The sequence below is a fragment of the Heteronotia binoei genome, chromosome 8, assembly GCF_032191835.1.
Source record: "Heteronotia binoei isolate CCM8104 ecotype False Entrance Well chromosome 8, APGP_CSIRO_Hbin_v1, whole genome shotgun sequence".
NCBI classification, from domain to species: Eukaryota; Metazoa; Chordata; class Lepidosauria; order Squamata; family Gekkonidae; genus Heteronotia; species Heteronotia binoei.
The window spans coordinates 113,652,794-113,680,384 of record NC_083230.1 but is presented as its reverse complement, the minus strand read 5'-3'; the positions used below and the strand labels follow the sequence as shown (position 1 = coordinate 113,680,384).

The window sequence follows — 27,591 nt, the reverse complement described above, 5'->3', positions numbered from 1 at the left end:
GCCAGAGTCTGACCGTGGGGTGGGTGAGAACGCGGCGGGGGGGGGGAATGCTAACAGGGAAGACGCCCCCCCTCAACCCTGTTACACTTAGTATAAGCATTTGCAGCACTCCTACAAAACCAGTTACATTGAAGGATCACAAGTGACTAATTTTCAGTCTGCTATGGCAGGCAGCTAAAATCCTTGTACTGAAAAGTGATGCTTTCTCCCATGAATCGCCTGGCAGTCCGCAGAACAGTCAGCCGCTTACAGAAGTGGGATGGACCACCTCCGGCCGGTTGTGGGGGCAGAGTTTACTGAGGGTCTCTTCCAAAATAATGGAGATGGAGGATCCCGTGTCCAATTCCATCAGGCAGGGACCCCCCTCGATCAAGACCTGACTTTGACCTTGTCGGGGGTGTCCTGGGGCAAGTTCATTACGTGGATGCTGCTTGTGGCCATCATGTGTGCATCTGTCGAGTCGTGGTGTGTGGACTGGGGCCTCCTGTTGGGTCTGGGCGGGGTTTAGGCTCCTAGTGACACTCTCGGTCTCCCCCTCTGCTCAGGCATTTGTTACCACTCTCAGCCCTCTAAGAAGGTTGGGTTGGAACGTGCTATTATAGCACGGAGGAGCAAGATACTGCGGTGTGTTTCCGCCCTTGGCAAAGTTGCTGTCGTTTTAACTAAGCCGCCAGTGCTGAGTGACAGCTGCCAAACAGTCATGCTGTGCTGAGCAAACTTTCATTTGTTGCTGAGGGCTTCAGGAAGGACATAACCCCCCCCCCTTTAGGATGCAAGTTGTTTGGCCCAACAGGCAACCACTTCCTCCTTCAGTTCACTTGCCTTTACAGATCTTTGCCACCGCCTCAGAGGCGGAGGACAGTTTGGGAAAGGGCCTATGATAGCATGGAGCCCCTGTTCACGCGGGCCCATGATGGCTGTGGCGTTCGCAGCCCCCAGGTGTTGTCGCTCTCTCTCACGGTCCATTTGTCTCTCGCTTCCCCACCCCCCCGCGCTGTTGCTCTTTCTTTCTTGCTCATTCTCTCGCTGTCCCCCCCCCCTTTTAACTCGGCTTCACCACCTCCGCTCAGCAGCCCCTGCTCAAGTGCATCGGGTTCTGAGAGGGCGGCTCCAATGGAGGGGGCCTATAGAGGGAAGGGGGATTTAAACAGAGGGGCCGTGCCCCCCCCATGTCCCTAATGTAGCTACGGGCCTGCTAAGTCACCTAGTTCAGTATCCTAAGAACACAAGAAGAGCCTGCTGGATCAGACCAGTGGTCTATCTAGTCCAGCATCCTAGGAAATAAGAAGAGCCCTGCTGGATCAGACCACTGGTCCATTTAGTCCAGCAGCCTAAGAACATCAGAAGAGCCCTGCTGGATCTGACCTGTGGTCCATCTAGCCCAGCATCCTGTCTCCAATCAGTTCCTCTGGAGGTCTAACAACAGGAAAGCCTCTGAATGTTGGGGTTTTCTTTTAATCACCACGGCTAGTATCCACTGATGGACCTGTCCTCCATGAATCTATCTTATCCCTTTTAAAGCCTTCTAGGCCTATAAGGACGCAAGAAGAGCCCTATAACAGCCCCTCTAAGCACTGCTTGGAGAATTACGCATTGTCTGAGTGCTGCTTTAATTCAGCCTTCAAATAAGCAGAGCCTGATTTACTGGCAATATAAACACTTAAAAAACCACATGGAGCATTCACAGCTTAAAATGAACAGCCCACACAAAACTCTCGGCTGTCATGGCCACAGGAATGCTACTGAACAGCAGCCTTCTTTCAGATTGGTTTGCAGGGCTTCCTAGGACCAAGGCTGGGCTGATCAGAGACAGGGGCCTGGCGTTGCTGACTCTTCCCCTCTACATATAGTTAACAGAAGAAGAAATTGGATTTATATCCCGCCCTCCAGTCCGAAGAGTCTCAGAGCGGCTCACAATCTCCTTTACCTTCCTCCCCCACAACAGGCACCCTGTGAGGTGGGTGGGGCTGGAGAGGGCTCTCACAGCAGCTGCCCTTTCAAGGACAACCTCTGCCAGAGCTATGGCGGACCCAAGGCCATGCTAGCAGGTGCAAGTGGAGGAGTGGGGAATCAAACCCGGTTCTCCCAGATAAGAGTCCATGCACTTCACCACTACACCAAACTGGCTCTCCGCCAGTTGGGTTGGATCTGGTTAAAAATATACCAGCGTTGTATCTGCACTGCCTCAAAGTGGACTGAAGAACTGCATAAAGCGTAACGGATACGATACTATACTTAAAAAAATTATTAGGAAAACTAGACTAAATACAACAACTGCAAGAAGTAAATGCATGAACAATCAGTGGGGTAATATTATATAGGCATCAAAGAGGCAACATACTAAATTATATAGCATTAAGGGAAAAAAACTAGTCAGCATACATTTCAATAACGAAACCATATGGACTACAGACACGAATATTCAAATAAGAAGTATAGCTTTGGCAGGATTGGGCAACGATGGAATAGGTTCTTGATTAGAAAAGGGAACCATAAATCCTCAAAATTAGTGGTAAACGTCCCAGTTTCTGACTCACAAATGTTTGAAGCTATTTTATCCATTACGCAAAGATGATACTATACTTTCGACTGCATCCACAATACAGGTCTGAGCAGCTGGAATAATTTAAAGAGCTCGTATTCGAGTAAGGTGTACGGCCCTGATTTTTCCTGTTCATTTTGAACGTCGACATCCCCGGGCCTCCCTGAACCCATATTCATCTTATTCATTTTATAATCCATCGATTATAAAAACACAAAGAGAGCAAAGCTCACCTCCCTCAAAGAAGTGGTCTCTCGGATGAAAAACATGTTGATGATTCCAAGATACTTGGTGATTTTTGCTCCGGGGATAAAGGAAAGAGGTGTCATCTTGACCACGGGCACCGTGGAATTGACGCCTGATGTGCCAGAACGGTGACGGGACTGCCCCTCAGTCAGCGGGCTTGGCTTGTCCAGGGAAACGGCTACAAAACGGCAGGAGAGAAGAGAATAAGTGGACAAGACACAAGGAAAAATGTCGCTCGCTCCAACAAGAGTAGCCCTTCAGCGTGGTTTCCACATAGCTTGGTGACAACATTCAGCTGTCTGTGATGCTCAGCCAAAGAAAGGAAATAATCATGCAACGCATGCAAACGAGAGACAAAAAGCTCGAATGGGGATTTGTTTTGGAAGAAGAGTGGCATTCCTGCAAAAGAAAACATCGAGGCCAGCAGCTGCACGGACAATGATCAGTTGTAAAGACAGGGGAGGCATGGGGGGGGGGAGAAGTGAGGAGGAAAGGGAATCACGATTTTGATATAAAATTTCTGCTACAGGAAACGACAAGAGTCTACGGGAAAGAGTGTGAAAGTTGACACGTTTCTCTAGTCTGGTATTTCCCCCCCACCCCCCAAAAAAATTTGGACAAATTCTTCCGTTGCGGTCAGCTTCCAGATATACCGTCATCACGAGTTGACTCAAGTGGAACAGTCAGACCTGCAGCCATTGATCTTGCTTTTAAAAAACCCGAAAAACCTCGCTGCGTTCTACAATTCGGTGACTGCAACCTCAAATGTCATGCAGGGGATCCCTGCATGAATCATAGAATCATAGAGTTGGAAGGGACCTCCAGGGTCATCTTGTCCAACCCCCTATGCTTAGAGTAATTTCACTGATGTATACATACACTTTCTGCCAGACGGTGTATGTATACCTTTTCGCTGTACAATTCACAAGCTTATTTAGCACCTTTACGTTAACTGGCAATTTGCCTTTGGAGCACAGTGTAATGGGCTCCCAAAAATCAGCCCAGCGTTTGTTTTCCCCCCCCAAAAAGAGAAGATGCTTGGTGTCTGCAGCTTTCACACTCGGACACTGATTTGTTCAACGCCACTACTAGGTAGGAAGCTCCGCCCTTTGCCACTGAGATATCAGAACTATGCCTCCAACGATCAGAATGTGGTAGAAATGGCCGCCTACTTGTCTTAATTGATCCACGCCTTATGGTCTGAGCTTTCAGTTTAATGAACTCTATCCAGCTGTTGCATCTGTCTGCAAAGGAACTGTAATCAACTGACGTTGCTGGAAACACAGACAGAAAAAAAAACAAAAGAAAAAACAAAGGAAAATATATGGATGATGTCCCTTTGCCCAGTGAAGTGATCCTGCTGACGAACCAAATTATCCGTATCCAAGAGCAAACGATTCTCCTGTGGCTTCCAAAGAAAATCAGAACTCAGACTTGGTACACTTGTTTTGTCTAGCTGGCGGGACCTTACCAGTGGGGTCACAGCTGAGTATCACCTAGATGGGATGCGTATCTGGAAACTTACTGCTGGAAAAGAGAGTTTCAGCTGGGTAGCTGAGCTGGGCTGGGCTGCAGTAGAAAAGCAAGATTCGAGTTGAGCAGCACCTTAAAAAACAAGATATTCCAGGGTATCAGGGCTTTTTTTGTAGCAGGAACTGCTTTGACTATTAGGCCACACACCCCTGATGTAGCCAATCCTCCAAGTGCTTACAGGCCTCTTAGTACAGGGCCTACTGTAAGCTCTAGGAGGATTGGCTGCATCGGGGGGGGGGGCGTGGCCTAATATGCAAAGGAGTTCCTGCTACAAAAAAAGCACTGCAAGGTATACACTGCAGAGAGTCACACGAAGCTGCCTTCTACTAAATCAGACCCCTGGTCCATCAAAATCAGTAGACTGGCTATGGCTCTCCGACTTCCTTTGCGGAAGTCTTTCACGTCCCCTGATGTTTCATCCTTTAAACTGGAGATGCCGGGAATTGACCCCGGGACGTTATGCATATCAAGCAGAGGCTCTACCATTGAACCACGGCTCTCTTCATCGTGGTGAGCTGGGACTCTCAAAATCTTATACCCTGGAAAATCTGTTTTCGCCTTTTAAGATGCCCCTGGACTCAAATCCTACCGGGAAAGAGCGACTCTCTTATCACATTCCGCAAACGTCAGCGAGTTTGTGACAGGTCCCAGGGCTGCCCATGCCATTTTTTGGTACACGCTTGGCAATGCTTTCAGAGAGACTCCTCGCCAGCTCCAGTGACGCTGCGCATGCTGGCAGCCCCTACGGCCCACAGTAATATTTGGAATTCGTGTAGAGTTGCAAGGAATGCGGAGGCTTCTGTCGGGCAACAGCAAGGGTGTGCCGTGCTAGTCAAACCTGCCCGCTTACAAACACACACTGCATTTTTAGGCACTTCATTACTTCCCACACTTAAACGGGCCCTTCGGCTAACCAGCTAGAGGAACAGAACAAAAGGTATGAGTCCAGTGGCACCTTTAAGACCAACGAGGTTTAACCCCAGGTATAAGTTTTCACTCGCAGGCACGCTTCTTCAGACATGTTCATAACTAAACTTCATTAGTTTTAAAGGTGCCACTGGACTCACACTCTGTTCTGTTGCTTCAGACCAACACTGATACCCGTCTGAACCTAACAATGAGTGCTGAGCACGGGAAGAGTACAGAAGCATCTGCTTGGGATGCACACATCTGCATTTCAGGAGGCTCAAAGGAAGGCCACTGGCAAGCGGCATGCATTCGCCTCATCTGAAGATGTCACTTCGTACCCCTCCATGTGACCCCTGGAGAGCTCAACATAGGAACCTGTGAAGCTGCCTTATACTGAATCAGACCCTCGGTCCATCAAAGTCAGTATTGTCTACTCAGACTGGCAGCAGACCTACTCTCCGGGGTCTCAAGCGGAGGTTTTTCACGCCTATTTGCCTGGACCCTTTTTAGTTGGGAGATGCTGAGGATTGAACCTGAGACCTTCTGCTTACCAAGCAGGTGCTCTACCACTGAGCGACCGTCCCTCCCGCCTGCTGGTGGTCGTGCAAATTCCCATGAGGGACTCCACTGACCAGGCCACTGAACATGGTGTCCCCCATATCAGTTAAACCTGCTACGTGTTTAGCTCAACAATACATTACGAAATCCTCTGTTCTGGACTAACAGAAAATCATGGCCTGCAAAACATCCAAGAAACCTAACTTTGCGAGGTCATGAACCAACAGGGGTACGTACAGTGGCAGCAGGTGATGTCACTGCAGCTGGGCAAATTTCTACTGGAGCATTCAGCTCTGCCCCACGTATAGCTCGAACCCATTTGTGTTTCAAAGCAATTATCCCAGGGCTGTAACAGTGGTTGTGAGGGGCAAAAGGACCTGAAGAGTCCTAGTGCTGAGGCCCAGGCCATGATCCCGTGCTCTGGAGGGTCCAAGGCAGCTCCAAGACTGCACTAGGCATATCCTCACATTGCCCATTCAGATAGTTTTAAGCCTGATCTACTGGACCAGCTCACCAAGCCGTATGGCTCTGTTGAGATTTGGTTGGCAATGCCAGCACTGCCCCTATGAGAGGGGCTGAATATGAATGCACCGTTCCTACTATAGAAGTGCCACCTCTTCTTCAATGGTGAAACCAGATTACTGAATGTTGAAAGGCAGGCATCAGTACTGTTATTGAGGTCAACCACCACAGCATGCAATGCCAGTATATTAAGTTAGGGTTTCCCAACCACCGGGCCTTGGACTGGTACCGGTCTGTGGCCTGCCAGCAACTGGGCCGCGGAGCAAGGGGAGGCAGCCTCAGAGCGAGCCCACACCGCCTTTCATCTGCCTGAGTCCTGGGCCAGTAGAAGTCCTTTGACCTTAGCCAACCCCTCATTTATAGACCTCCACCAATCAGCTGATCGATGGGGTTTCTAAATGGAAGGGGGAAGCAGAAACAGCCCCAGTCTCCCCCTATTTAAGAAGAACTGCAGATTTATACCCCACCCTTCTCTCTGAATCAGAGACTCAGAGCGGCTTACAACCTCCTATATCTTCTCCCCCCACAACAGACACCCTGCCAGGTGGGTGGGGCTCTCCCAGCAGCTGCCCTTTCAAGGACAACCTCTGTAAGAGCTATGGCTGACCCAAGGCCATTCCAGCAGCTGCAAATGGAGAAGTGGGGAATCCAACCTGGTTCTCCCAGATAAGAGTTCACACACTTAACCACTACACCAAATTGGCTCTCCATGGGGGGCAGGGATGCGGCGTGGGGACAGCCAGGGGTGGCAGAACCCCCAGCACCGTCTCCCCCACCAGTCTGTGGAAAAATTGTCTTTCATGAAACCGTTCCCTGGTGCCAAAAAGATTGGGGCCCACTGTATTAATTGACTGTTAGCTTTCCTCCCCCTGTAACAAAACAGAGGACTGCAGGATGAACATTAAGGCAGTTTTGAGTATTGAAGAATCAGTTCTGCTTGTGAAAGTTCTTTCCAGAACATTAAGGCAGTTTTGAGTATTGAAGAATCAGTTCTGCTTGTGAAAGTTCTTTCCAGAAAACAGTGGCAAAACAGGACACTCTGACCTTTCCAATCCTGCCCTAAGTGTAAGGAAATGTATTTGGGTGAACATACTCAGATATCAATAAGCCACATCAGAGCATGCGTCCCAAGGCAATCGGTACGTGATTCCTGAAATGCTTAAAGGCGCATCCTAAGAGTACCCCAACGCAGCCCGGAATGCATTCCCTGTTCTGGCTTAGAGCTAGATTAAGTAGACTCACCTCTCTGGCCAGCTGGGAGACCTGTGTGGGAACTTGCATTCTCCAGGTCCTCTAATAAAACAAAATGAATTCCACTGATGTGATATAAGCAATTGCAACTGCATTCACACAGATTTTTTTTTTTAAAAAAAAAATGCAATGCAACCATTTTTAGCAAAGAAACGGCTAGAGAATCTTTCGTCACGTTGCTCTCGCATTGGTCCCGACGACATCCCACTGCGCACGGTGTACGAATCGCAACATAATGCAAGGAAACACTGCAATGCGTTGGAGGCAGGTTCGGTAAAGGGTCGTGGGGGTTATTCGTATTTATGTCACCTCTAAGTCACTGCCTTCAGTCCCTGCTAGAAAATTTGCTTCTGGAACTCTGAGAAGTTTGCGGATTTGCTGTTGAAAGGAGAACCAAAGGCAGTGTGGAGACCATCAAACGGCTCATAAAGGAACATACTTGCTATACACTAAGAAGGGTTAATAGTTGACTTAGGGCTCTTCCATATTCTCATTTTCCTTGATTGCACGCGTTGCTATTACTTTAGAGCATGTCAAACTCATTTGTTATGAGGGCTGGATCTGACATAAATGAGACCTTGTCAGGCCGGGTCATGTTGGGCTGGGCTATATATGTACCAACTTAAGATTAGATAGCGGTGATATAAATTTTATAAAAGACAAACACAATTAAAGATTTTTTTTTTAAAAAAAAACTTAAAACATGCTTAAAACATTAGTACTCATTGGTCTTAAAGGTGCTTTCTTTGTATTTCTCCCATTGGATCCAGGAAATTGGGCAAAGGAAGCTCTGGCTTTTTCCTTCCTTCCCCAGGGGACCAGGAGGGGGAGGAGCCTCAGCCAATAGAAGGAAAAGAGGCTTGACTCGGTAGCTCTGCTGTGCAATTGTGATAGCCTGGCCAAGCTCTTCCTCCCCACTTCCTCCCCATGGAAGGAGCCTCAGCCAATGGAGAAAAAAGAGGATTTGCTCTGTAGTTCCTGCGTAATTCAGCAAGCCTTGCAAAGCAAGCTGTTATACAGAAGGAAGCAAGAGAGAGGGAGAAGGAAGCAGATGACAGCCAGTTGCTTGGCGGCTTGATAGGAGCCTTCCAGGGGCCTGATTCAGCCCCCGGGCCAGATGTTTGACACCCCTGATTTAGGGTTCCCCCCCTTTCCCACATGTGTCTGGCTCCCTCTAGTGGTCACTTCACTATTAAATCACTGTATGCCCGGCATGAAAACCTGCAGTTTAAATCTGGACACACGAGAGAAAAAAATGAGACTACAGAAGAGCCCCAGTGAGAGTCAGCTGGCAGAAGAGGGAGACGAACTGGGAGACTAAAAGCCTTCAAAGCAGACTGATACAGGACAGGTCAATATAGAAAGGGAGAGTATTATAGACACAATTCAAGCGTACACACACACACACACAAATGTAAGTCAGGTCACAATTTTTTAAGAACTGGCCAGCAAATAGCTCTTCAACCACCTTCTCCCCAAGAGAAATAAGGGCTCTGACGGTTGCTTTATAACACAACTCAGCTGCTCACTCCCCATGACACAAAAATTGAGGCCTGCGGACCAGGGCTTCTGCTGAGGCTCCACCAGTGCTGGATTAAACCCTATGGAGGTTCCCAGGCAGTTAAAATCTCAGAGGCCCTCTTGCAAATTAACTCAGAGTCAGAGCGCCTGCCCCGCCACCCGCCACCCCCACTGCAGCCTGCAGGTCTCTTCTCAAAAGCCCTTTTGACAAAGCTGCAGGGGGGAGGCAGAGAGGCAAACTTGGCAATGACGCCAGCAGCAGCCGCAGCAGGCAAGTCGGGCAAAGAGTGGATCAGTTGCTGGCTGCGCGTGCAGGCTGGGAGGGCTGCAAGCGGAGGGAAAGCCATCCTGGGGTCCCTAAAGGCATGGGGGCCCATAGGCCAGTGCCTACTTAGCCTGATTGTTAATCCGGCCCTGGTCCCCACGCTGGCATTTGCCTATCTCTCATCCATGGTTTGGACGTGGATTCTAAAAGGCACGTCCACCAGTACTGGAAGAAGATGCTCCTTACTTTGCCATTCCTACAAAGAGGCTAACTGATACGAGAATTCTCTGTTTCTCTGTCGAGGAGTCCAAAGGGCCAGGGTACAGTCTTATACATCTAAAGAGAGCAAGTGTAGTGGAATCGTTAAGAGCAGTGGACTCTAATCTGAGTTAAGAGTTCAATTCTCCACTCCCACGCACGGCCAGCTGGGTGACCTTGGGCCAGTCACAGTTCTCTCGGAACTCTCTCAGCCCCACCGACCTCACAGGGGGTCTGTAGTGAGGAGAGGAAGGGAAGGACATTGTAAGCCACTCTGCAACTCCTTTGGGTAGAAAAAAACGGGGTATAAAAACTAAGACTGATTTCACACTCACCTTTACACCGCTCTCACGTCAGTCTTCTCAGTGTGGCGTCCTTCTGATTTCCCACTATTTGCACCAGGGCTGCAGCAAACATTGCGCACAGCAGTTGGAAACTGGTTTTTAGCAGTTTCCATTTGCTGCATGAAAACCATGCCCCAGTGCAAACAGTGGGAAATTGGGAGGACGCCACGCTGAGAAGACAGATGTGAGAGCGGCGTAAGGTGAGTGCGAAATCGGCCTCTTTCTTCTAAACGATCAAAGTTGTACATTGTACAAATATGGAAAATCAGACAATCCTTGATTTATGTTGAAGAAGACTGCAGATTTATACCCCGTCCTTCTCTTTGAATCAGAGACTCAGAGCGGCTTACAATCTCCAATATCTTCTCCCCCCACAACAGACACCCTGTGAGGTGGATGGGGCTGAGAGGACAACTCCTGCAATAGTTTTGGCTGACCCAAGGACATTCCAGCAGGTGCAAGTAGAAAAATGGGAAATCAAACCCAATTCTCCCAGATAAGAGTCCGCACACTCAACCACTACACAAAACCACTACAGAAATGCCCTTTATGTTAGGGAGGTCTCTAACCCTCCCCCCACCAAACAGCAACAAGAAGCCTGCAAGAGAATTCTGACACACCATCTCCCACCAGCAGACTGAAATGCTGCAGTCCAGGATTGCGATCACATGCTTTTTTGGCCCAGCTCTTAGAGCACATTACTAAGGCTGTATCATTATCACTGTGGTTTTGGGTCCTGCCGTTTCATTCCATGGCTCATAATTGTCGAGCAGTTTCTATTCCTACACATTTCCTCTTGTCTTTCAAACAGGATCTTCAGTGTTAACTTCTCTTTTGTCCTTGCAGCCAGGCTTCTTTTCCTCTATGATTAAGTCTTGTTTTTTAGAAGCCTAGCATGAGGCACAGTCATTTTTAGCCAAGTAATTTGTTACTCAAGCCCTTGCGGAAGAATCACAAGCTGACAATAGCACAATAAGAATAATAATACTAAAGAAACACTCAGCTGTTCCTGACATCAGGGATGTATGCCCTGAATCTCACACTAAAAAAAGAAACTGGGATGCGTTCTATGCTGGTGAGTGCGATTATAAATTTCCTACCGTTTTTCCCCCTGCTATGTATGTTTTATCATGTCTTGTTCAAATGGGAAAAAAATTCAGTTCAAGGAAAATCTGCTCAAGGCTTTTTTTGTAGCAGGATCTCCTTTGCATACTAGGCCACACACCCCTGATGTAGCCAATCTTCCAAGAGCTTACAGGGCTCTCAGTACAGAGCCTGCTGGAAGCTCCAGGAGGATTGGCTACATCAGGGGTGTGTGGCCTAATAGGCAAAGGAGGTCCTGCTAGAATTCCTTACAGGGCTCTTCGTACAGGGCCTACTGTAAGCTCCAGGAGGATTGGCTACATCAGGGGTGTGTGGCCTAATAGGCAAAGGAGGTCCTGCTAGAATTCCTTACAGGGCTCTTCGTACAGGGCCTACTGTAAGCTCCAGGAGGATTGGCTACATCAGGGGTGTGTGGCCTAATAGGCAAAGGAGGTCCTGCTAGAATTCCTTACAGGGCTCTTCGTACAGGGCCTACTGGAAGCTCCAGGAGGACTGGCTACATCAGGGGGTGTGGCCTAATATGCAAAGGAGGTCCTGCTAGAATTCCTTACAGGGCTCTTCGTACAGGGCCTACTGTAAGCTCCAGGAGGACTGGCTACATCAGGGGTGTGTGGCCTAATATGCAAAGGAGGTCCTGCTAGAATTCCTTACAGGGCTCTTCGTGCAGGGCCTGCTGTAAGCTCCAGGAGAATTGGCTACATCAGGGGTGTGTGGCCTAATAGGCAAAGGAGGTCCTGCTAGAATTCCTTACAGGGCTCTTCGTACAGGGCCTGCTGTAAGCTCCAGGAGGACTGGCTACATCAGGAGTGTGTGGCCTAATATGCAAAGGAGGTCCTGCTAGAATTCCTTACAGGGCCTACTGGAAACTCCAGGAGCATTGGCTACATCAGGGGTGTGTGGCCTAATAGGCAAAGGAGGTCCTGCTAGAATTCCTTACAGGGCTCTTTGTACAGGGCCTACTGTAAGCTCCAGGAGGATGGGCTACATCAGGGGTGTGTGGCCTAATAGGCAAAGGAGGTCCTGCTAGAATTCCTTATAGGGCTGTTCGTACAGGGCCTACTGAGAGCTCCAGGAGGATTGGCTACATCAGGGGTGTGTGGCCTAATAGGCAAAGGAGGTCCAGCTAGAATTCCTTACAGGGCTCTTCGTACAGGGCCTACTGTAAGCTCCAGGAGGATTGGCTACATCAGGGGCGTGTGGCTTCACATACAAAGGAATTCCTGCTATAAAAGAGGCCCTGCAATTTGCTGTGCTTGGCTCATTGATTTCAGCTTGAAGGGGTCCAAGACTAAGATCTGAGTCCCCACTGGAGAGAAAGGCAGGGTATAAATAAGAGTAAACACATAGCTAATAATAGAACAGAATTGACAGAGCTCAGTCTTTGCTTGGTCCCAGACATTTTTTTCAGATTCTTCTACCTGGACATAATTTCATAGATCCATAAAGCTAGCAAGCACCCCAAAGGAGATCACATCGGAAGCCTTTGTCATCTGTCAGGTTCTTTCACGCAGCCGTTGCCTGCAAACTAATCCACAATGGGCCAGAGTGACCACACGTTGCTCCCAGCAGATGACATGAATAAATAGGATGAGCCACATTAAAAGAAAGCCTTGAGATACTCAAGACTCTTTAGGAAAGTTTCCTGTTTTTCTCACATACAGTTAAGGAAGCCAACAGAAAATGATCAAAGGGTAGGCATGTTTGTAAAGAAGAACAACCAGACAAAATGGCATGTCTTGCAAAAGTCTTGGAACCTTCCGAGCTGGCCACGTATCATATATTTGCATTTAACCTAGCATTAAGATTATAGGCATCTTCAGCCATTTTCTTACTATTTTGCTTCATCAATTCCTATAACGTGATGAAATGTCAAGGCGCCCTCCTGAGGCCTTTCGCCAGTTCTCTTCCAGAGCATTTAGTCTCTCGGCCATGAAGATACACAGTTGACTTCTGCCACAGTTGACTTCTGTCTCTAGCCTCACGGTACAACCAGACAGAAGACCCTGGAGGTTCATGATTACATGACCTGTCAAGTTTCTACAAATAGCAGCCATTGATTGGGACCATGACTTTGGGGGGAGAAGGATTTGACTTCCTCCCTCCAGGGAAGCCATACATGTCAAGTAAACAGCTTGTACAAGGGGTTTTTTGTTGTTGTTGTTCAGTCGCACAGTTGAGTCCGACTCTTTGTGACCCCATGGACAAAGTCATGCCAGGCCCTCCTGTCTTCCACCATCCTCCGAAGCCTGATCAAATTTGTGTTGTTATATCAGTAACGCTGTCCAGCCATCTCATTTTTTGCCATCCCTTTCTTCTTTTGCCTTGTCTTTCCCAGCATCAGGGTTTTCTCCAGGGAGTGCTCTCTTCTCATTTGATGGCCAAAGTATTTGAGCTTCAGCTTCAGCATCTGACCTTCCAGGGAACAGTCTGGGTTGATTTCCCTTAGGACTGACTGATTTGATCTTCTTGCAGTCCAAGGGATTCTCAAGGTTCTTCTCCAGGGAGTGCTCCCTTCTCATTTGGAGCCAAAGTATTTGAGCTTCAGCTTCAGCATCTGACCTTCCAGGGAACAGTCTGGGTTGGTTTCCTTTAGGACTGACTGATTTGATCTTCTTGCAGTCCAAGGGACTCTCAAGATTCTTCTCCAGCACCACAGCTCAAAAGCATCTATTCTTCTGCGCTCAGCCTTCCTTATGGTCCAGCTCTCACAGCCATACATTACTACTGGGAATACCATCGTGGGTTTACACTGGGGAAAATAATGCAAGGAAAAGGGCTCAGCCCACCTCTTCCAGAGCTGGGTTCATGCTCAACGTATCCTTCTCTTTTGATTAATAAAGTGAACATCAATAGGAATTTAAAGAGCTAGGAGGTCCAACCACGGATCTCCAGCAACTTGCTTAATTTGGCCCTCAGATGGTCTTCCACAGTCTGCTCTCCAAGGTGCTAATCTCACAGTAGGAACCAGGAAAGCAAGCCACGAAGCACAAAAGGAGGCACTAAGCTGGGACCTTTGCAGGATAAGGACACCAAGCTGTTGTAAATGTTACACTACAATAAAATGCGTTTTCATCTGAGAGAGACATTCATCTGATCGTATGAAATCTATTATGGAAACCTTGCTTTTCAGTCTGATTAAAAACTTCCCTAACAGTTCATATAAAACAGAACTGCTAAAAATTGGCTCACTCTTCATATAAATGTCTATTTTTGGATGCTGGCTGGCTGAGAGTTCCCCAGCCCCCATATTATCCAGCTAAAGAACAATCTGGTGTTAATTACTTCATAGGATCCTTACAACGCAATCTGGATTACTCACTGTTGTCAACTATCGTGAGTAGACTACAGGTTTAAATATATCTTCCAGGTCATGGAAGTATGTAATTTGACACTGTTCTAATTTAGCTATGCTTCTGACAACCGCCAATGCAGTAAGGTGTAGTGGTTAAAAAACCAGATAGTTGATAAGTGTGGAAGCCCTCTTCCAAGTCACCACTTGGCAACATAGCTCACTGGGTGACCTTGTGGAAGCCCCCCTCCTCTCTCAGCCTAATCAAGCTTCCTGGGCTCTCATGAAGATAAAATGGAAGATGGAAGAAGGATGCATGTGGCCGTGAACTTCTCGGAGGAAGGCTGGGGTAGAAATGAAATAACGAACAATTAAATCATAGAATCATAGAGTTGGAAGGGACCTCCAGGGTAATCTACTCCAACCCCCTGCACAATGCAGGAAACTCACAAAGATATCCCCTGAAATTCACAGGATCTTCATTGCTGTCAGATGGCCATCTAGCCTCTGTTTAAAAACCTCCAAGGAAGGAGAGCCCACCACCTCCCAAGGAAGCCTGTTCCACCGAGGAACCGCTCTAACAGTCAGGAAGTTCTTCCTTATGTTGAGCCGGAAACTCTTTTGATTTAATTTCAATCAATTGGTTCTGGTCCTACCTTCTGGGGCCACAGAAAACAATTCCACACCCTCCTCTATAGGGCAGCCCTTCAAGTACTTGAAGATGGTGATCATATCACCTCTCAGCCTCTCATATCACCTCCTCTCCAGGCTAAACATCCCCAACTCCTTCAACCTTTCCTCATAGGACTTGGTCTCCAGACCCCTCACCATCTTTGTCACCCTCCTCTGGACCTGTTCCAGCTTGTCTATATCCTTCTTAAAATGTGGTGCCCAAAACTGAACACAATACTCCAGGTGAGGTCTTACCAGAGGAGAGTAAAGCGATACCAACACTTCACATGATCTGGACACTATACTTTAATCAGTTGCCACAGTTCAGCTAGGGCTGAGAAATCTTAAGCCAGGAGACCAAATGGGCATCTCTTTCCCACACACACTCTTGCAGTTTCACCACAGCCGTGCATTCTTAAAGCTATGCTAACTCATCAACAATGGACCAACAATAGCCCACCATCAACAATGGGCCATGCCAAATAGATATTGTTTCAGAGCAGTGAGCCCAAATCTGTCACCGAGTGCATGCTCCACAGGAAACTGTAACCAATCCCAGCTCTCTCATTTACTTGCATGTTTATCTTATTCAAGCCAGGCACCTATAAAATCTAGTTTGCAAAGCAGCTCTTAAGGGCAGGGATTTGAAAGAATAAAGGCAGAGATAGCTTGAAGAAACATGTTGAGGGAAAGCGACAGGTTACCCTATGGCCTGCGTGACTTCATCTTTGTTGCATGCTGGTGCTTAGCTGCTGTGGAGAAACGCCACTTTGGGCCTGTGTTTGTCTGGGAGTTGGGCTGGAGGAGTCTGTGAAACTGGGGTCAGGCTTCGGCCTAGTCTCTTCCCCCTCTCCTCCTGTCTGGAACCAGCAATTCTGGGGGGAGCCTCCTAGAGAGACAGGAAGTCCTTGAGACCTGCCTCCCAGAATGCTGCAAGAGAGGTAAACCAGTTCCTGGGTGGGAACTGGATTTTATATTGGAGATTTTGGGCGGGAAAACAGTTAGTTAAAAGTTGTCAGGGGAAGTTGACGGTCAGTTAAAGTTGGCAGTCGGTCAGTTGAGTTCAGTTTTGGAGTGCAGACAGACTCAGAAGGTATGGTCAGGCTTGCAACAGTTTAAGTGAGGTGTCTGCCCTGCATGTCATCTGGTTAGGGCAAGCATTATAATAGGGAGGGAAGGAGTGTTTTTTCCCTACCATGATTTCTTTCTTCAGTTTTTTTTTAAATGCCTGTAAATAGTTAAATACTTTAAATAAATGTTATCTGTTTAAAGTGGAGTCCCTCTGTGCCACCTAGTTCCCCCAACCGCTTGGAACGCTAGGAGTGGGTTGGGGAGTCCCTAGGGCGGAGAAAAGTGGCACAGCGGCTGGTTGCCAACTCTTCAGGGAGGGAAACGCATTTGGAGATCTTACAGATGTAGAGCTGATTTTACCATTTAAAAAAAAAAACCTCTCTAGGGGAGCCCCAAAGATCCCTAAGAAGCCCCGGAAGGGTTCTTAGCGAGCCCAGAGGGAGGTTAGGAGGCTGTCCCGCCTAACTAGAGCCCCGGACAGGAACAGTGGTGGCAGCATATACCCTGAGGCAGCAAAGCGGAGCGGCCCTTTCAGGTCGGCATGCAGGGAAGGGCTGGGCAGGGCCGGGGCCAGCTAGCAGACGCAGGACTGGTTCGCCACACTTGCCATGAGTCTTATGGGAGAAATGTGACTGGCTACTTCCAAGGGAACTTCATTCTCCCTCCCTCTCTCTCTCTCATGCTTGTTAGCAGCCTTTACCTTGCCTGCCACCCACTGGACACCGTGTCCAAGAAGGCCTTGGCTCATCCAAGTGCTTGAGATAGCTTCATTTATGATTATTTGACTGGCAGCCAGCATTTAAGAGTATAAGACACCTTGTTTTAGTTACGCCAGTGGTCTCGGATTCTGGCAAGCTCCGCTTTGTGCTTGCGTGCTCGAGGCTCATCTGACGGGAGCTTAGCCTGCATTTTCTCTAAAGTCTGATGCTTTGTTTAAAAAAATCTCCTCGTAAGCAAAACTCAATCTTGCATATTGTTTCCTTGGGATTTCTACAAACCTTGGAGCTCCTGGCCGGAGCCCATTGCAAACAGAGACTTCCAGCAGATTGAATAGCTCAGGCTGGCCCCAACTTGTCAGAGTCTGGAAGCCCAGCAGAGCCAGACCTGTTTACTGCTTTGATGGGAGCCTCCCCCCAAGGAAGGCTTGACCACTACGGTCATCTTTGGAGGCCCTGCTTTGGGTCATCTAGTTCAACCCCCTGCACAATGCAGGAATTTCACAAATACCTCCCCCTGAGTTCACAGGATCAGCATTGAAGAAGATGACGACAACTGCAGATTTAGACCCCACCCTTCTCTCTGAATCAGAGGGTGTTTTTACACTGACAGTTTGTGACTCTCTATCACCGCATTGGAAACTCACCTTTTACATTACCTAACGTTCTCACAACTGTTTTGCATCGTTGCTGCCCGAAGCATCTACATTTGTTTTGCTGAGATGAGTTTCGGAGCTGCTGCTGCTGCTGCACCATTTTTCTCCACACTAGTTTTGATCTGGTCTTTTCTCTATAGGCATTTCAAACTTGTATTGTAGAAGTTTTCATGCATTTTAGAAGACTCCTCCAAAAGCCACCACAAGGTGCAGTAATGTGTATGAGAACTGACAGCACCTGAAATTTTTACATATCATTGCTTGCCTCATCTAGTAATTTAAATGTGTATTGTTTTTGCAGTGTTGACAGGATTTCCAAGCAATCATACACATTTAACTAAGCACTGGTATTCTGGCTGTCCTCTGATCAGAGACACCCCGTCCCCCAATTGAAACGCTTAAATGTAAAAGGAAAATAATTAAAGCGGAACAGTGGCATGAGCTTTGAAGACTGTAAAACTCTGGATCAAACTGAATGTAAAAACACCCAATGTCTCAGAGTGGCTTACAATCTCCTTTATTTCCTTCCCCCACAACAGACATCCTGTGGGGTGGGTGGGGCTGAGAGAGCTCTCACAGCATCTGCCCTTTTTTAGGATGACTCCTACAAGAGCTATGGCTGACCTAAGGCCAATTCCAGCAGCTGCAAGTGGAGGAGTAGGGAACCAAACCCGGTTCTTCCAGATAAGAGTCTGCGCACTTCACCACTACACCAAACTGGCTCTCTGTCACGTGGCCATCTAGTCTCTGTTTAAAAACCTCCAGTAGTAGGCAAGTGGCAACCTGGGAGAAGAAATAAATACATAAACCAAATCCAGCTACTAAAAGCTTCCTGCACTTCACAGCAGAATGCCCAAGAACGTTAGATTATTTCCTGTGATTTTGTATACGTATTTTAGTTCTGCTCTTAATGGTTTTTATGATATATGTGTTTAATCCTTTAGCTGCTTTGGTGGCCCCTGATAAGGGCGGAAAGGTGCAGTATAAATTCTGTAAATAACTAAAGTGCCTGAACTATGGTTAGATCACCTAGCAAAAAAGAATATAACCGGGCAAGAACTCTATCTGCAAGCTGAGAACGCCCCTTTACCATCAGCACGGTCACTAACAAATTGTCAAGATTAATTATTTCCAAGAAAATACTACTAACGAGAGTATCTGCTTCATTAGACTGTTTTGAAAGCTTTAAAAACAAATGCAAAAACCCACAAGCCAGTACCCTAGCAACTGACACACGGAGATGTTTCAGAAAAGCATAATCAATGCGTAGTTTGTTCAACAATAATTACTCGGCCTAAAGTTCATTTGAAATGAGCAGCTAAGTTCTCGTGGGAGAGCAATTAATGTACAGTTCATAAACAACCTTGTTGGCTTTGGCATCTAGAAATAAATACATGAACCAAATCCAGCAACTATAAGCTTCCTGCACATCACAGCAGAATGCCCAAGAACAATGCTAGACTATTGGCTGACATGTGAGCAGACTGCCCTCTACTGACTGGCATCTGCCTTTACAATCCGCCCCCAACATTCTGTTAACGGTAAAGTTCTTCCAAAAAGACAGTTTGAACAATGAAGCTTCCCAAAAGACAAAACTGTTTCCACAATGAAGCAAATGGAATTCTAGAAGGCCTCTGCTCGGCAGAACACTTCACAAAGCTTCCTTTGGGACTGGTAGGCACGGGTGATGCTCTTTATTCTTGGTGCTTGGGGGATGCACAGTGGGAGGACTTCTAGTGTCCTGGCCCCACTGGTGGACCTTCTGATGGCACCTGGGTTTTTTGGCCGCTGTGTGACAGAGTGTTGGACTGGATGGGCCACTGGCCTGATGCAACATGGCTTCTCTTATGTTCTTCAGATGCAACCTTCTTAGAAAAGCTGCCTTTGGTGAACAGAAATCTGCCATTCTGATGAAGGATATATGCATCCCAGTAGTGGTGCTGGCACAGAGAATAGCTATGCAATTGGCCCTCCTAGCGCAAAGATTGCTGTTGATATTAAGTGCCACCCACTCCCTTAAGAACCTACTTAATTACTGAGGTCACTTTCAGGGGCCATTTCTTTGGCAGCCCTTGCCCTACAAGGCTAGATGGGTGGCAACCTATGAAAGGGCTTGCTGTGTTGAGATGCCAGTGAGACTCGTTTGACCCACCCCAGATCACTGCCTTCTGCCGGCGGATGGAGACATCTATTCTGTTTAGCGTTCCTCACTGGAACTTCCTTCCTGTCTTGCTATGGTGCTATCTCGCTGATTACTACCATCATTTTATTTTGGGCCGATAACTGTTCATCCTGTATGATGTGCCCTTCCGCATGTGATGCACTTTATGTAATGTTTTGTTGTTCATACCTTTTAATGTATTGTTTTAACTCTGAATTGTAGGTTTTTATTATTACGGTATGTTGTGATCCGCCCTGGGCCGGTTTACAGGCAAGGGCCGACTATAAGCCTACTAAATAAATAAATCAGTTTTATGTGGTTTTAATGGTTTTGATTGTTGGCTGCTTTGGGGACCCTGAGTCGGGTGGAAACTGGGCATTAAATGTTTAAGTGAATGACCGCCCAGCTACCTCACTTGGCTACAGGACAGCATCAGGGACGGGGGAATCGGATCTTCATGTAAGAATACTCTATGTAAAAAAAATCTCCATATAGTTGGACTCAGTAGCTACATTGTCAGAATCACAGACGAAATGGACGACAAGTCTGCATACATCACTGGTAAAGGCGTTCAGTGAGATTTGGGCTTTTCCCCATGCCCATCAGCTGGATGAGATTCACTGGACCTGTAAAGAACACCAGTCTCATGCCCCCTCCACTCACATGCTCCATCCTCTTCTCCAACCTCCTGATTTGTAGCAAACCACAGTCTGCTGTTATATCTGAACTGGCAAACTATGGTCAGCATTTTCCCTATTGGTCTCCAACATTGGCAGAGGGTTAGAGGTAGCAATTAACGACAGATTACTACAAAAGGGAGCATAGAGGGAGCACATGAACTCCAACGCTCATCAAATCACTCTTCTCGGTTACACTGAGCCAAAGCTGGTTTGTGTCCACTCCCTTAATATGAAGGTAGATGCCCGAAGGAAGCACACTAGCGACGCATGAGAAAGGGAGAGCCATTCTTACTGATAGCTGACCTCTGGCATCCCCGCGAGGTTTTCAAGGAAGAGACGTTCAGAGGTGGTTTGCCACGGCCTGCCTCAGTGTCATGACCCTGGACTTCCTTGATGGTCTCCTTTCCCTCTTCCAAATACTGCCCAGGGCTTAGCTTCTGAGGTCTGGGGAGACTGGGCTAGCCTGGGTCATCCAGGTCACGACACTGTACCTGCCATCCGGTAAACAGAAGTATAGGATTTGGGGGTGGCTGAGGAATTGGGAAGGGGGGGAAAAGACAACCCCTATTCCCAACCCCTCTTGGAAATCCCCAACTCCTATTCTGTAATATTCCAGGGGTTTAAGCAGGCGAATTCCCCTCCCTGTATCCTCTGCTTTTCCCTTTAACATGCTTGACTGCTGTCAATAATATTCCAGGGGCGTACTTGGTTGCAGGGGTCATTTAGTAGAAAAAGAGGTGCCGGAGCTCATTAGCACAACTCATTCGAAGCACTCATTGGCATATGCCCTACCCCCCAGACATCACTGGAAGGTGCATCAGCTCCGCATCTACCTTCAAATGCTTCTTGAGTTATAACTGTCATAATAAAACCTTACTCCCGTCATACATTTAAATTACTTTCTCCTGTGTGGCCACAGTGGCGTGATTGATTTCCATCTGTCTGTTTGATATGTTTTGCCTATTTCCCAATTTTTTGTGGGGCAAAAATATTAGACAGCTTGTCAAATCTTAAGAGATCGGCAAGATTCTCACCGGGGGAGGGGGGGTATGAACAGTGGAGCCCAGAAGCAGGTATTGGGAGAGGGGAGTTTTAAGAAAGAAAAAGCACAATGAAATGTAGAGGTTCTGGAGCTCTGCTCCTGCGAGCGCCTGCCCAAAATGAGGCCTGCTTGGTTGTATCGCGTATTTATGCCTTTTTCATTTGGTTAATTTTACAGGAATATTTTTTACAACTGTCTCTCAAGGCTGTAGAAATCCCTAGCTCACCTGAGGGTGGCCCTACTGTGCTGCTATTGCGATCGGCAAAAGACACCCAGTTTACTATTTGACAGAATGGTTGTCTGTGAACATTAACCATGAGCTAGTACAAAGTTGAGCGCACGGAAGGCTGCTGAGATCAATGGACTTAAGTGCTCTTAGCTCTAGCTTTGGACCATGGCTTGATTTATTATTCTGACAGTCATCAGATAGAATGAATTTTATATTGTATAATATAAACTATTTGAGAGAATGCAAACAGACAGAATAGTGCCAGGAACACCACTGTTACTGTTAAATTATGTCGAATGTAAATTAGAATGGTTTTTAAGATAATGCTGATTTTAAAATTATTGTATAACTTTTGTATTGAATATGTTAGCCGCCCTGAGCCTGCCTAGGCGGGGAGGGCGGGATATAAATATTATTATTATTATTATTATTATTAAACAGTATGAATTCTATATTGTAAAAGATAAGAGAATCTGGTTTGGGCAGAGGACCACCACAGATTTTCAGACTCAGGGAAGCCGGGTAACCTGCCAGTTTCGGCAGCTGCTGCTCAGCTGAGTGTCCGGAAAACTCCTGGAAGGGTTTGGCAGTGTGCTGGTGCTGAGAAACCACTTCTGCCATGAACTGGAAGTGATGTCATCGACTTGGCCGACACTCTAGCATTCACTCATACTTCTATGATGAAACCACAGAGTTTTAGGGCAGATGCTAGAGTGTCACCCGTACACGATGACCTAACTTTCAGGTCATGCCGGAAGTGAAGCCAGTGAAGGTCCCACCTCAAAGTAAATCTCCGGCCAATTGACAGCCTCGGGGCAACCATTCTCAACACAAAATTTGTCTTTTCCACGCTACTGACCTCACGATACCTTGCTTCTCCAGTCGCAACTTATACCTCATTGGTGAATATGAAAAATTACAACTATATATCCCAGTCTGCACCTCCTTGATTGGAATTTCACCTTCCAGTTTTTTGCTCTGTCCCTCAGTCAGGAGAAAAATATTCGAAGCTCTTCAAAGAGAAGGTTATCTCCCCTGTATTAAGAACTAGGATGAGAATGGAAGAACGCTCGGATTCTCCAGAGAATACCTGGCATAGCAGAACGCCTAGGCAAAGAGCTTCAAAATGGCTACGTCAGCTCCCTGAAAGGAACCCGCAGCATTTCCAAACCCAGCTGTGAAAAACTTTCAGATAGACTCAGGGGAGCTCAAGCTGTGTTAGACCAGTCACTTCAGCACATTCTGCATTTTGAAGGACCGCACCCACGTCCTTCCTTGAAAAGCAGCTGCCTCTAGACTAGGATGCAACAGCTGTTCGACAGCTCAAAGCAGCACCGGAAAAAGGAGTATTAGAAGCATAAATGGCTCCTTTTCATTTGCTCCCTCAAGTACCGGCCATCCTATTTCAGTATCTTCAGAGAGGGAAGAATACAAATGTTTTGTTTGGCCTGCCTTAAATATTGCACTTCTTGCTAACAAGCAATTTGCCTTTGGTAGCGATTTTTATTTTTTTGCTTCTGGGTTTAGAGAGCCAACTGACAGTAAGGGAGCAAGTGAACGCAAGACAGAAGGGGCTAAGCAGACGCTCTTTTGTCTTCCCTTCAACCAACCTTTCGCTGGCATGAACGGCTGAGAACCGAGAGGATCGGATGAAAGCTCCAGAGGAAACTGTAGCTGTTCTTCATTATCAGCCGAAGCTTAAGGCAAAGGAAAAAAAGAAAGACAATGTGCATTAATTTCTGCAAAAAGAGTTCAGAGAAGCTGTACAAGTCTAATGCCTTTTAGACATACGCATGCTACAATTATAATACAGTAAAATAGAATCATAGAGTTGGAAGGGACCTCCAGGGTCATCTAGTCCAACCCTCTATACAAAGCAGGAAACTCACAAATGCCTCCTCCTCAATTCATAGGATCTTCACTGCTGTCAGATGGCCATCTAGCCTCTGTTTCAAAACCTCCAAGGAAGGAGAACCCACCACCTCCTGAGGAAGCCTGTTCCACTGAGAAAGCAGTAGCATGGCTATTACAAAACGGAGGAGTGATGAAGTAGTGTGAAGGTTCCTCTAGAGCAAGGGTGCCAAACGTGTGGCCTGAGGGACAGATCAGGCCCCCGGAGGGTTCCTATCAGACCCATGAGCAACTCGCTGTTGTCCGATTCCTTCTGCATCACAGCTTGCTTTGCCAGGCTTGCTCAATCACACGGAGCTACGGAGCAAAGCCTCTGTTTTCTACAATGGCTGGCCAGCACATGAAGCAACTTATGCCCAGCCGTTTCATGTTTTCCTCTGCGTCTTAGGCTCAAAGCATCGACCATGAGACTTCTGTAATGAATGTCATCAAAAGTAGATTTGCAGCTTACAGATACACACCTGAACAACACTTGAACAGCATACTCAAGATTGCTACAGTGCAGACATTGTCTCAAAAATTTAATACAATAATTCAGAGCAAGAGGTGTCAGTTATCAGAAACTGTTAAATAAACAAAATATTGCAAAAGTGCTAATCTTTTCAGCGTATTTTAAGGTGTTTTTTTTTTTTTAATTAAATTGTGTTTATCTGTGTCCTTCATTAAGTTTCTCTCTCTGCTATCTGGCATTATGTTTTTATGACACACATGGCCTGGCCTGACAACGTCTCATTTATGTCAGATCCGGCTCCCATAACAAATGAGTTCGACACCCTTGCTCTAGAGGCCCACACTGTGGCACTTAATGAAGAACTGATGGGCGAGCATGGTTCCAGCCACTCTGGGGAGGGGGAGCTTACTATCAGAATTTTTTAAGATCTTTATAGGCTCTTAAGGAGACTCTGCATGCGCTTAAGAGCCCATCAGTGTGACGCACAGAGACCACAGTGAAGTATAGCTTCTTTCCAGTAATCTCACATCTACTCGCTGCCGCAGACTTGCCGTTTGTAAAGATTAAGCTGGCTTAAGGAGAGGGCTCCGACCTTGACCCAAACAGTTCTAATTCCAACCTGGTCGATGCGAAAATAAGCATATAAAAAGAATGACGATGCTGTGTGACCTTACATTATCAACGCTTTCGACATAATTAGAATCCAAACACCCGGAAATTACATTGGGCTGGACCCAGATTAAATCTGCCGTTGACACAGCAGAACTTCCCTGCCTCCTGTATCCCACCGTGGCAGACTGACTGCCGCAAAAGGCTGCTCCTGCTCCCGAGAGATAAAAGATCCTAAGGAAGAACGTGAGGGGAGATCTGCGGCGGGAAGGTGAAATCGGTAGGCAACTGCCAATTCGGCCTTCGCTGAGCCCCCAGTTTTGAAAGACAGATTTCTGAGGTATCTGACGAAGGGAGCTTTGACACTTGAAAGTCGACACTCCCAAAGTCTTGCTGGATCTCTAAGGTGCTAACTGGACTCCAATCCGGCTATTCTACTTGCAGACCAACACGGCTGCCCTCGGAAACTAACTTCCAAGATGGAGGCCTGGCAGCGCTGCCACCTCTTGCTCCAAATATAGTCTGTGATTTGGTCATTTCTGAAGCTGGCACAGAAGACTGAGGAGACAAAGATCTGGTTGAAGCCTGGCTGAAATTCTCAAGACACTTCCTGTAAAGCAGTGGCCCCCAACTTTTTTGGCACCAGGGACCGGTTTTATGGAAGACAATTTTTCCACAGATTGGTGGGGTGCTGGGGTTTCTGCTGCCCCAGGCTACCCCCACACCCTGTCCCTGCCCCCCTACGGGGGTCTTTAAATAAGGGGTAGGTCAAGGTCACTGCTGTGCTGCTCCTTTCACCCGCCCAGGACCTGGGCGAATGGAAGAGGTAGCGCTTTGGAGTGTAGCTGTACCGCCTCTTTCATCCACCTGGGCATGGATGGCCAAGAGGCAGCAGGGGCAGTGCCTGCCTCACTCCGCGGCCCGGTTGCTAACAGGTCACGGACCGGTACCAGCCCGTGGCCCAGGGGTTGGGGACCCCTGCTGTAAAGGACTGGAAGTGGCAAGATGAATGCTAAAGAGATCGTGGACAGCCGCTGCTAGCCAAAAGGGACAAGCAGTAGACTGTTAGACTCCATATTTGATGCTCGTCCAAACAATGAGCGTACTTTGCTAATCCACTGTGGAGACCTAATAGATCTCAAAGCAAATCAAGGAAATAGAAAAGACTTGGGAGTATGCTACCAGCTGCCAGGAAAAATCAACTATTGCCCCCTGTGACCAATGCAATGGCAGAGCAAAGATACCGGAGTGGAGAGAAAAGCTTAATTTCTTTTTCTTTTTTAAAATTTCATCATGTTTTTTTTAAAATTTCATCATATGGCCAAGGACCTGCCTACCTGAGGGACCGTCTTCTCCCATATGAACCCCAGAGAGCACTGAGGTCAGCAGGGAAAAACCTGCTGACCATCCCTGGGCCGAAAGAGGTAAAACTACAGAGTACCCGCACGTGGGCCTTCTCTGCTATGGCTCCACACCTATGGAACCAGCTCCCGGAAGAAATGCGGGCCCTGCGGGACTTTGAACAGTTCCGCAGGGCCTGCAAGACCATCCTCTTTGGGATGGCCTTCACCGATTAAAGAGAGAGACTGCTAAGTAAATTTACCATCTGCTGAAATAGCACCAGGATGTTAATTTTATTAATTTTAGAATTTTAATTAAATTTGTTAAACTAGTTATTGTTTTAAACATTATTGTATAGCTTAATGTATTGATTTAATGTTGTTAGCCGCCCTGAGCCTGCTTCGGCGGGGAGGGCGGGATATAAATAAAATGATTGATTGATTGATTTATGTTTCCCTCATAATGCAATCTGTGATAAAAATGAGCCTAGCTCCCTCAGAGTGTATACTGCAAGTCAAAATTTTCCAATGCCTGCTTTGCGGGAAGAGTGGGAAATAAAAATCAAAATAAATAAATAAAAACTGCAAATGGTGGGGAGGGGGCACACAAAGCACCACAGGACAACTGACCTTACTATGGCCAAAGAATACACCAAACATGGAGTTGCAGAAGACTTCTATCAGTTTTCCCCAACTTTCCAAGGTCAATCTGATCCCACTTTTCAGTTAACCAGGACACTGACGTATTACAGTAGTAACGTTTTATTTCAAATGTTTATTCCGTGTATTCAAAGTTCCAATTCATCTCAGCTCTGCCTTCCACATACGCAGGTAGTGTATCTACGTGGGACCTTTCCACGCGCATCGGTGCTAGTGAGATATCCATGCACTATGGCTATGCCAAGGCATAAGTTTGCCACTGCTTGCAAGAAGTGGTTATAAATACACCTGACTATGAATAGGGAGGGGTTGTGGTTCTCTGATGGAGCATCGGCTTGCCATGCAGAAGGTCCCAGTTTCAACCAAGCTGAAAGGATGAGGTAGAAGGTGATGTGAAGGACCTCTACCAAAGACACTAGACCAGGGGGGGCCAAACTGTGGCTCAGGAGCCACATGTGCCTCTTTTGAACATATTGTGTGGCTCTTGAAGCCCCCACTGGAGAAGGCATTTGTCTCTTTCAATCACTTCTCTAAGCCAAGCCAAGCCAAGCCAGCAGCTTGAAGAATGCGTTTACAGTTAAATTCGCTTTCTTCCCACCTCTCCCTCCCTCCTCCCCATCTGTTTGCCTTCTTTCCTGGCCTTGCAGCTCTCAAAACATCTGAAGTTTATTCTATGTGGCTCTTACGTTCGGCAAGTTTGGCCACCCCAGCACTAGACAGTCGTTGCCGCTCAGAGTAGACACTGAACTTAACGGACCAATGGTCCGTCTCATGATAACGCAGGTTCATGTGTCCAAAAGTTACTTGACTGGAATAGTTTTAGCAGCCGCAATGGAAACCAAGCCATGCGTAGTTCCACTGAAACGAATGGGCAAACTGGAGTCGTAGCCGTAGTGAGGAAGGGTTGCCAGATCCTTCCACGTTTACCTCTTTGTAACGTTTTCTCAGCCGGCGTCTTTGTGGTCTGCAAAGCTTGGTGTTTGTCGAAAGTTATTGCAACCGCTGTGACGGTGACCTGCAATTACAAGCGGAAAGCCATCCATTTTTTTTT

General features: G+C 47.1%; 1 protein-coding gene across 15 annotated transcripts in view; it reads right to left on the bottom strand.

Moving 5' to 3' along the window:
- Positions 1-27,591, bottom strand: part of C2CD5 (C2 calcium dependent domain containing 5) — a 148,334-nt gene that overhangs the window by 5,043 nt on the left and 115,700 nt on the right. For 11 of the 15 annotated variants that reach the window (XM_060245901.1, XM_060245909.1, XM_060245908.1 and 8 more), the window contains 5 exons: positions 27,468-27,555; positions 23,180-23,266; positions 7,553-7,603; positions 3,961-4,062; positions 2,776-2,966 (listed from right to left, as the gene is read on the bottom strand). In XM_060245901.1, coding sequence (XP_060101884.1) covers positions 2,776-2,966; positions 3,961-4,062; positions 7,553-7,603; positions 23,180-23,266; positions 27,468-27,555 — 519 coding nt within the window. The remainder of the gene's footprint in view (positions 1-2,775; positions 2,967-3,960; positions 4,063-7,552; positions 7,604-23,179; positions 23,267-27,467; positions 27,556-27,591) is intronic. The other 4 variants (XM_060245913.1, XM_060245915.1, XM_060245912.1 and 1 more) reach the window with 1 other exon arrangement.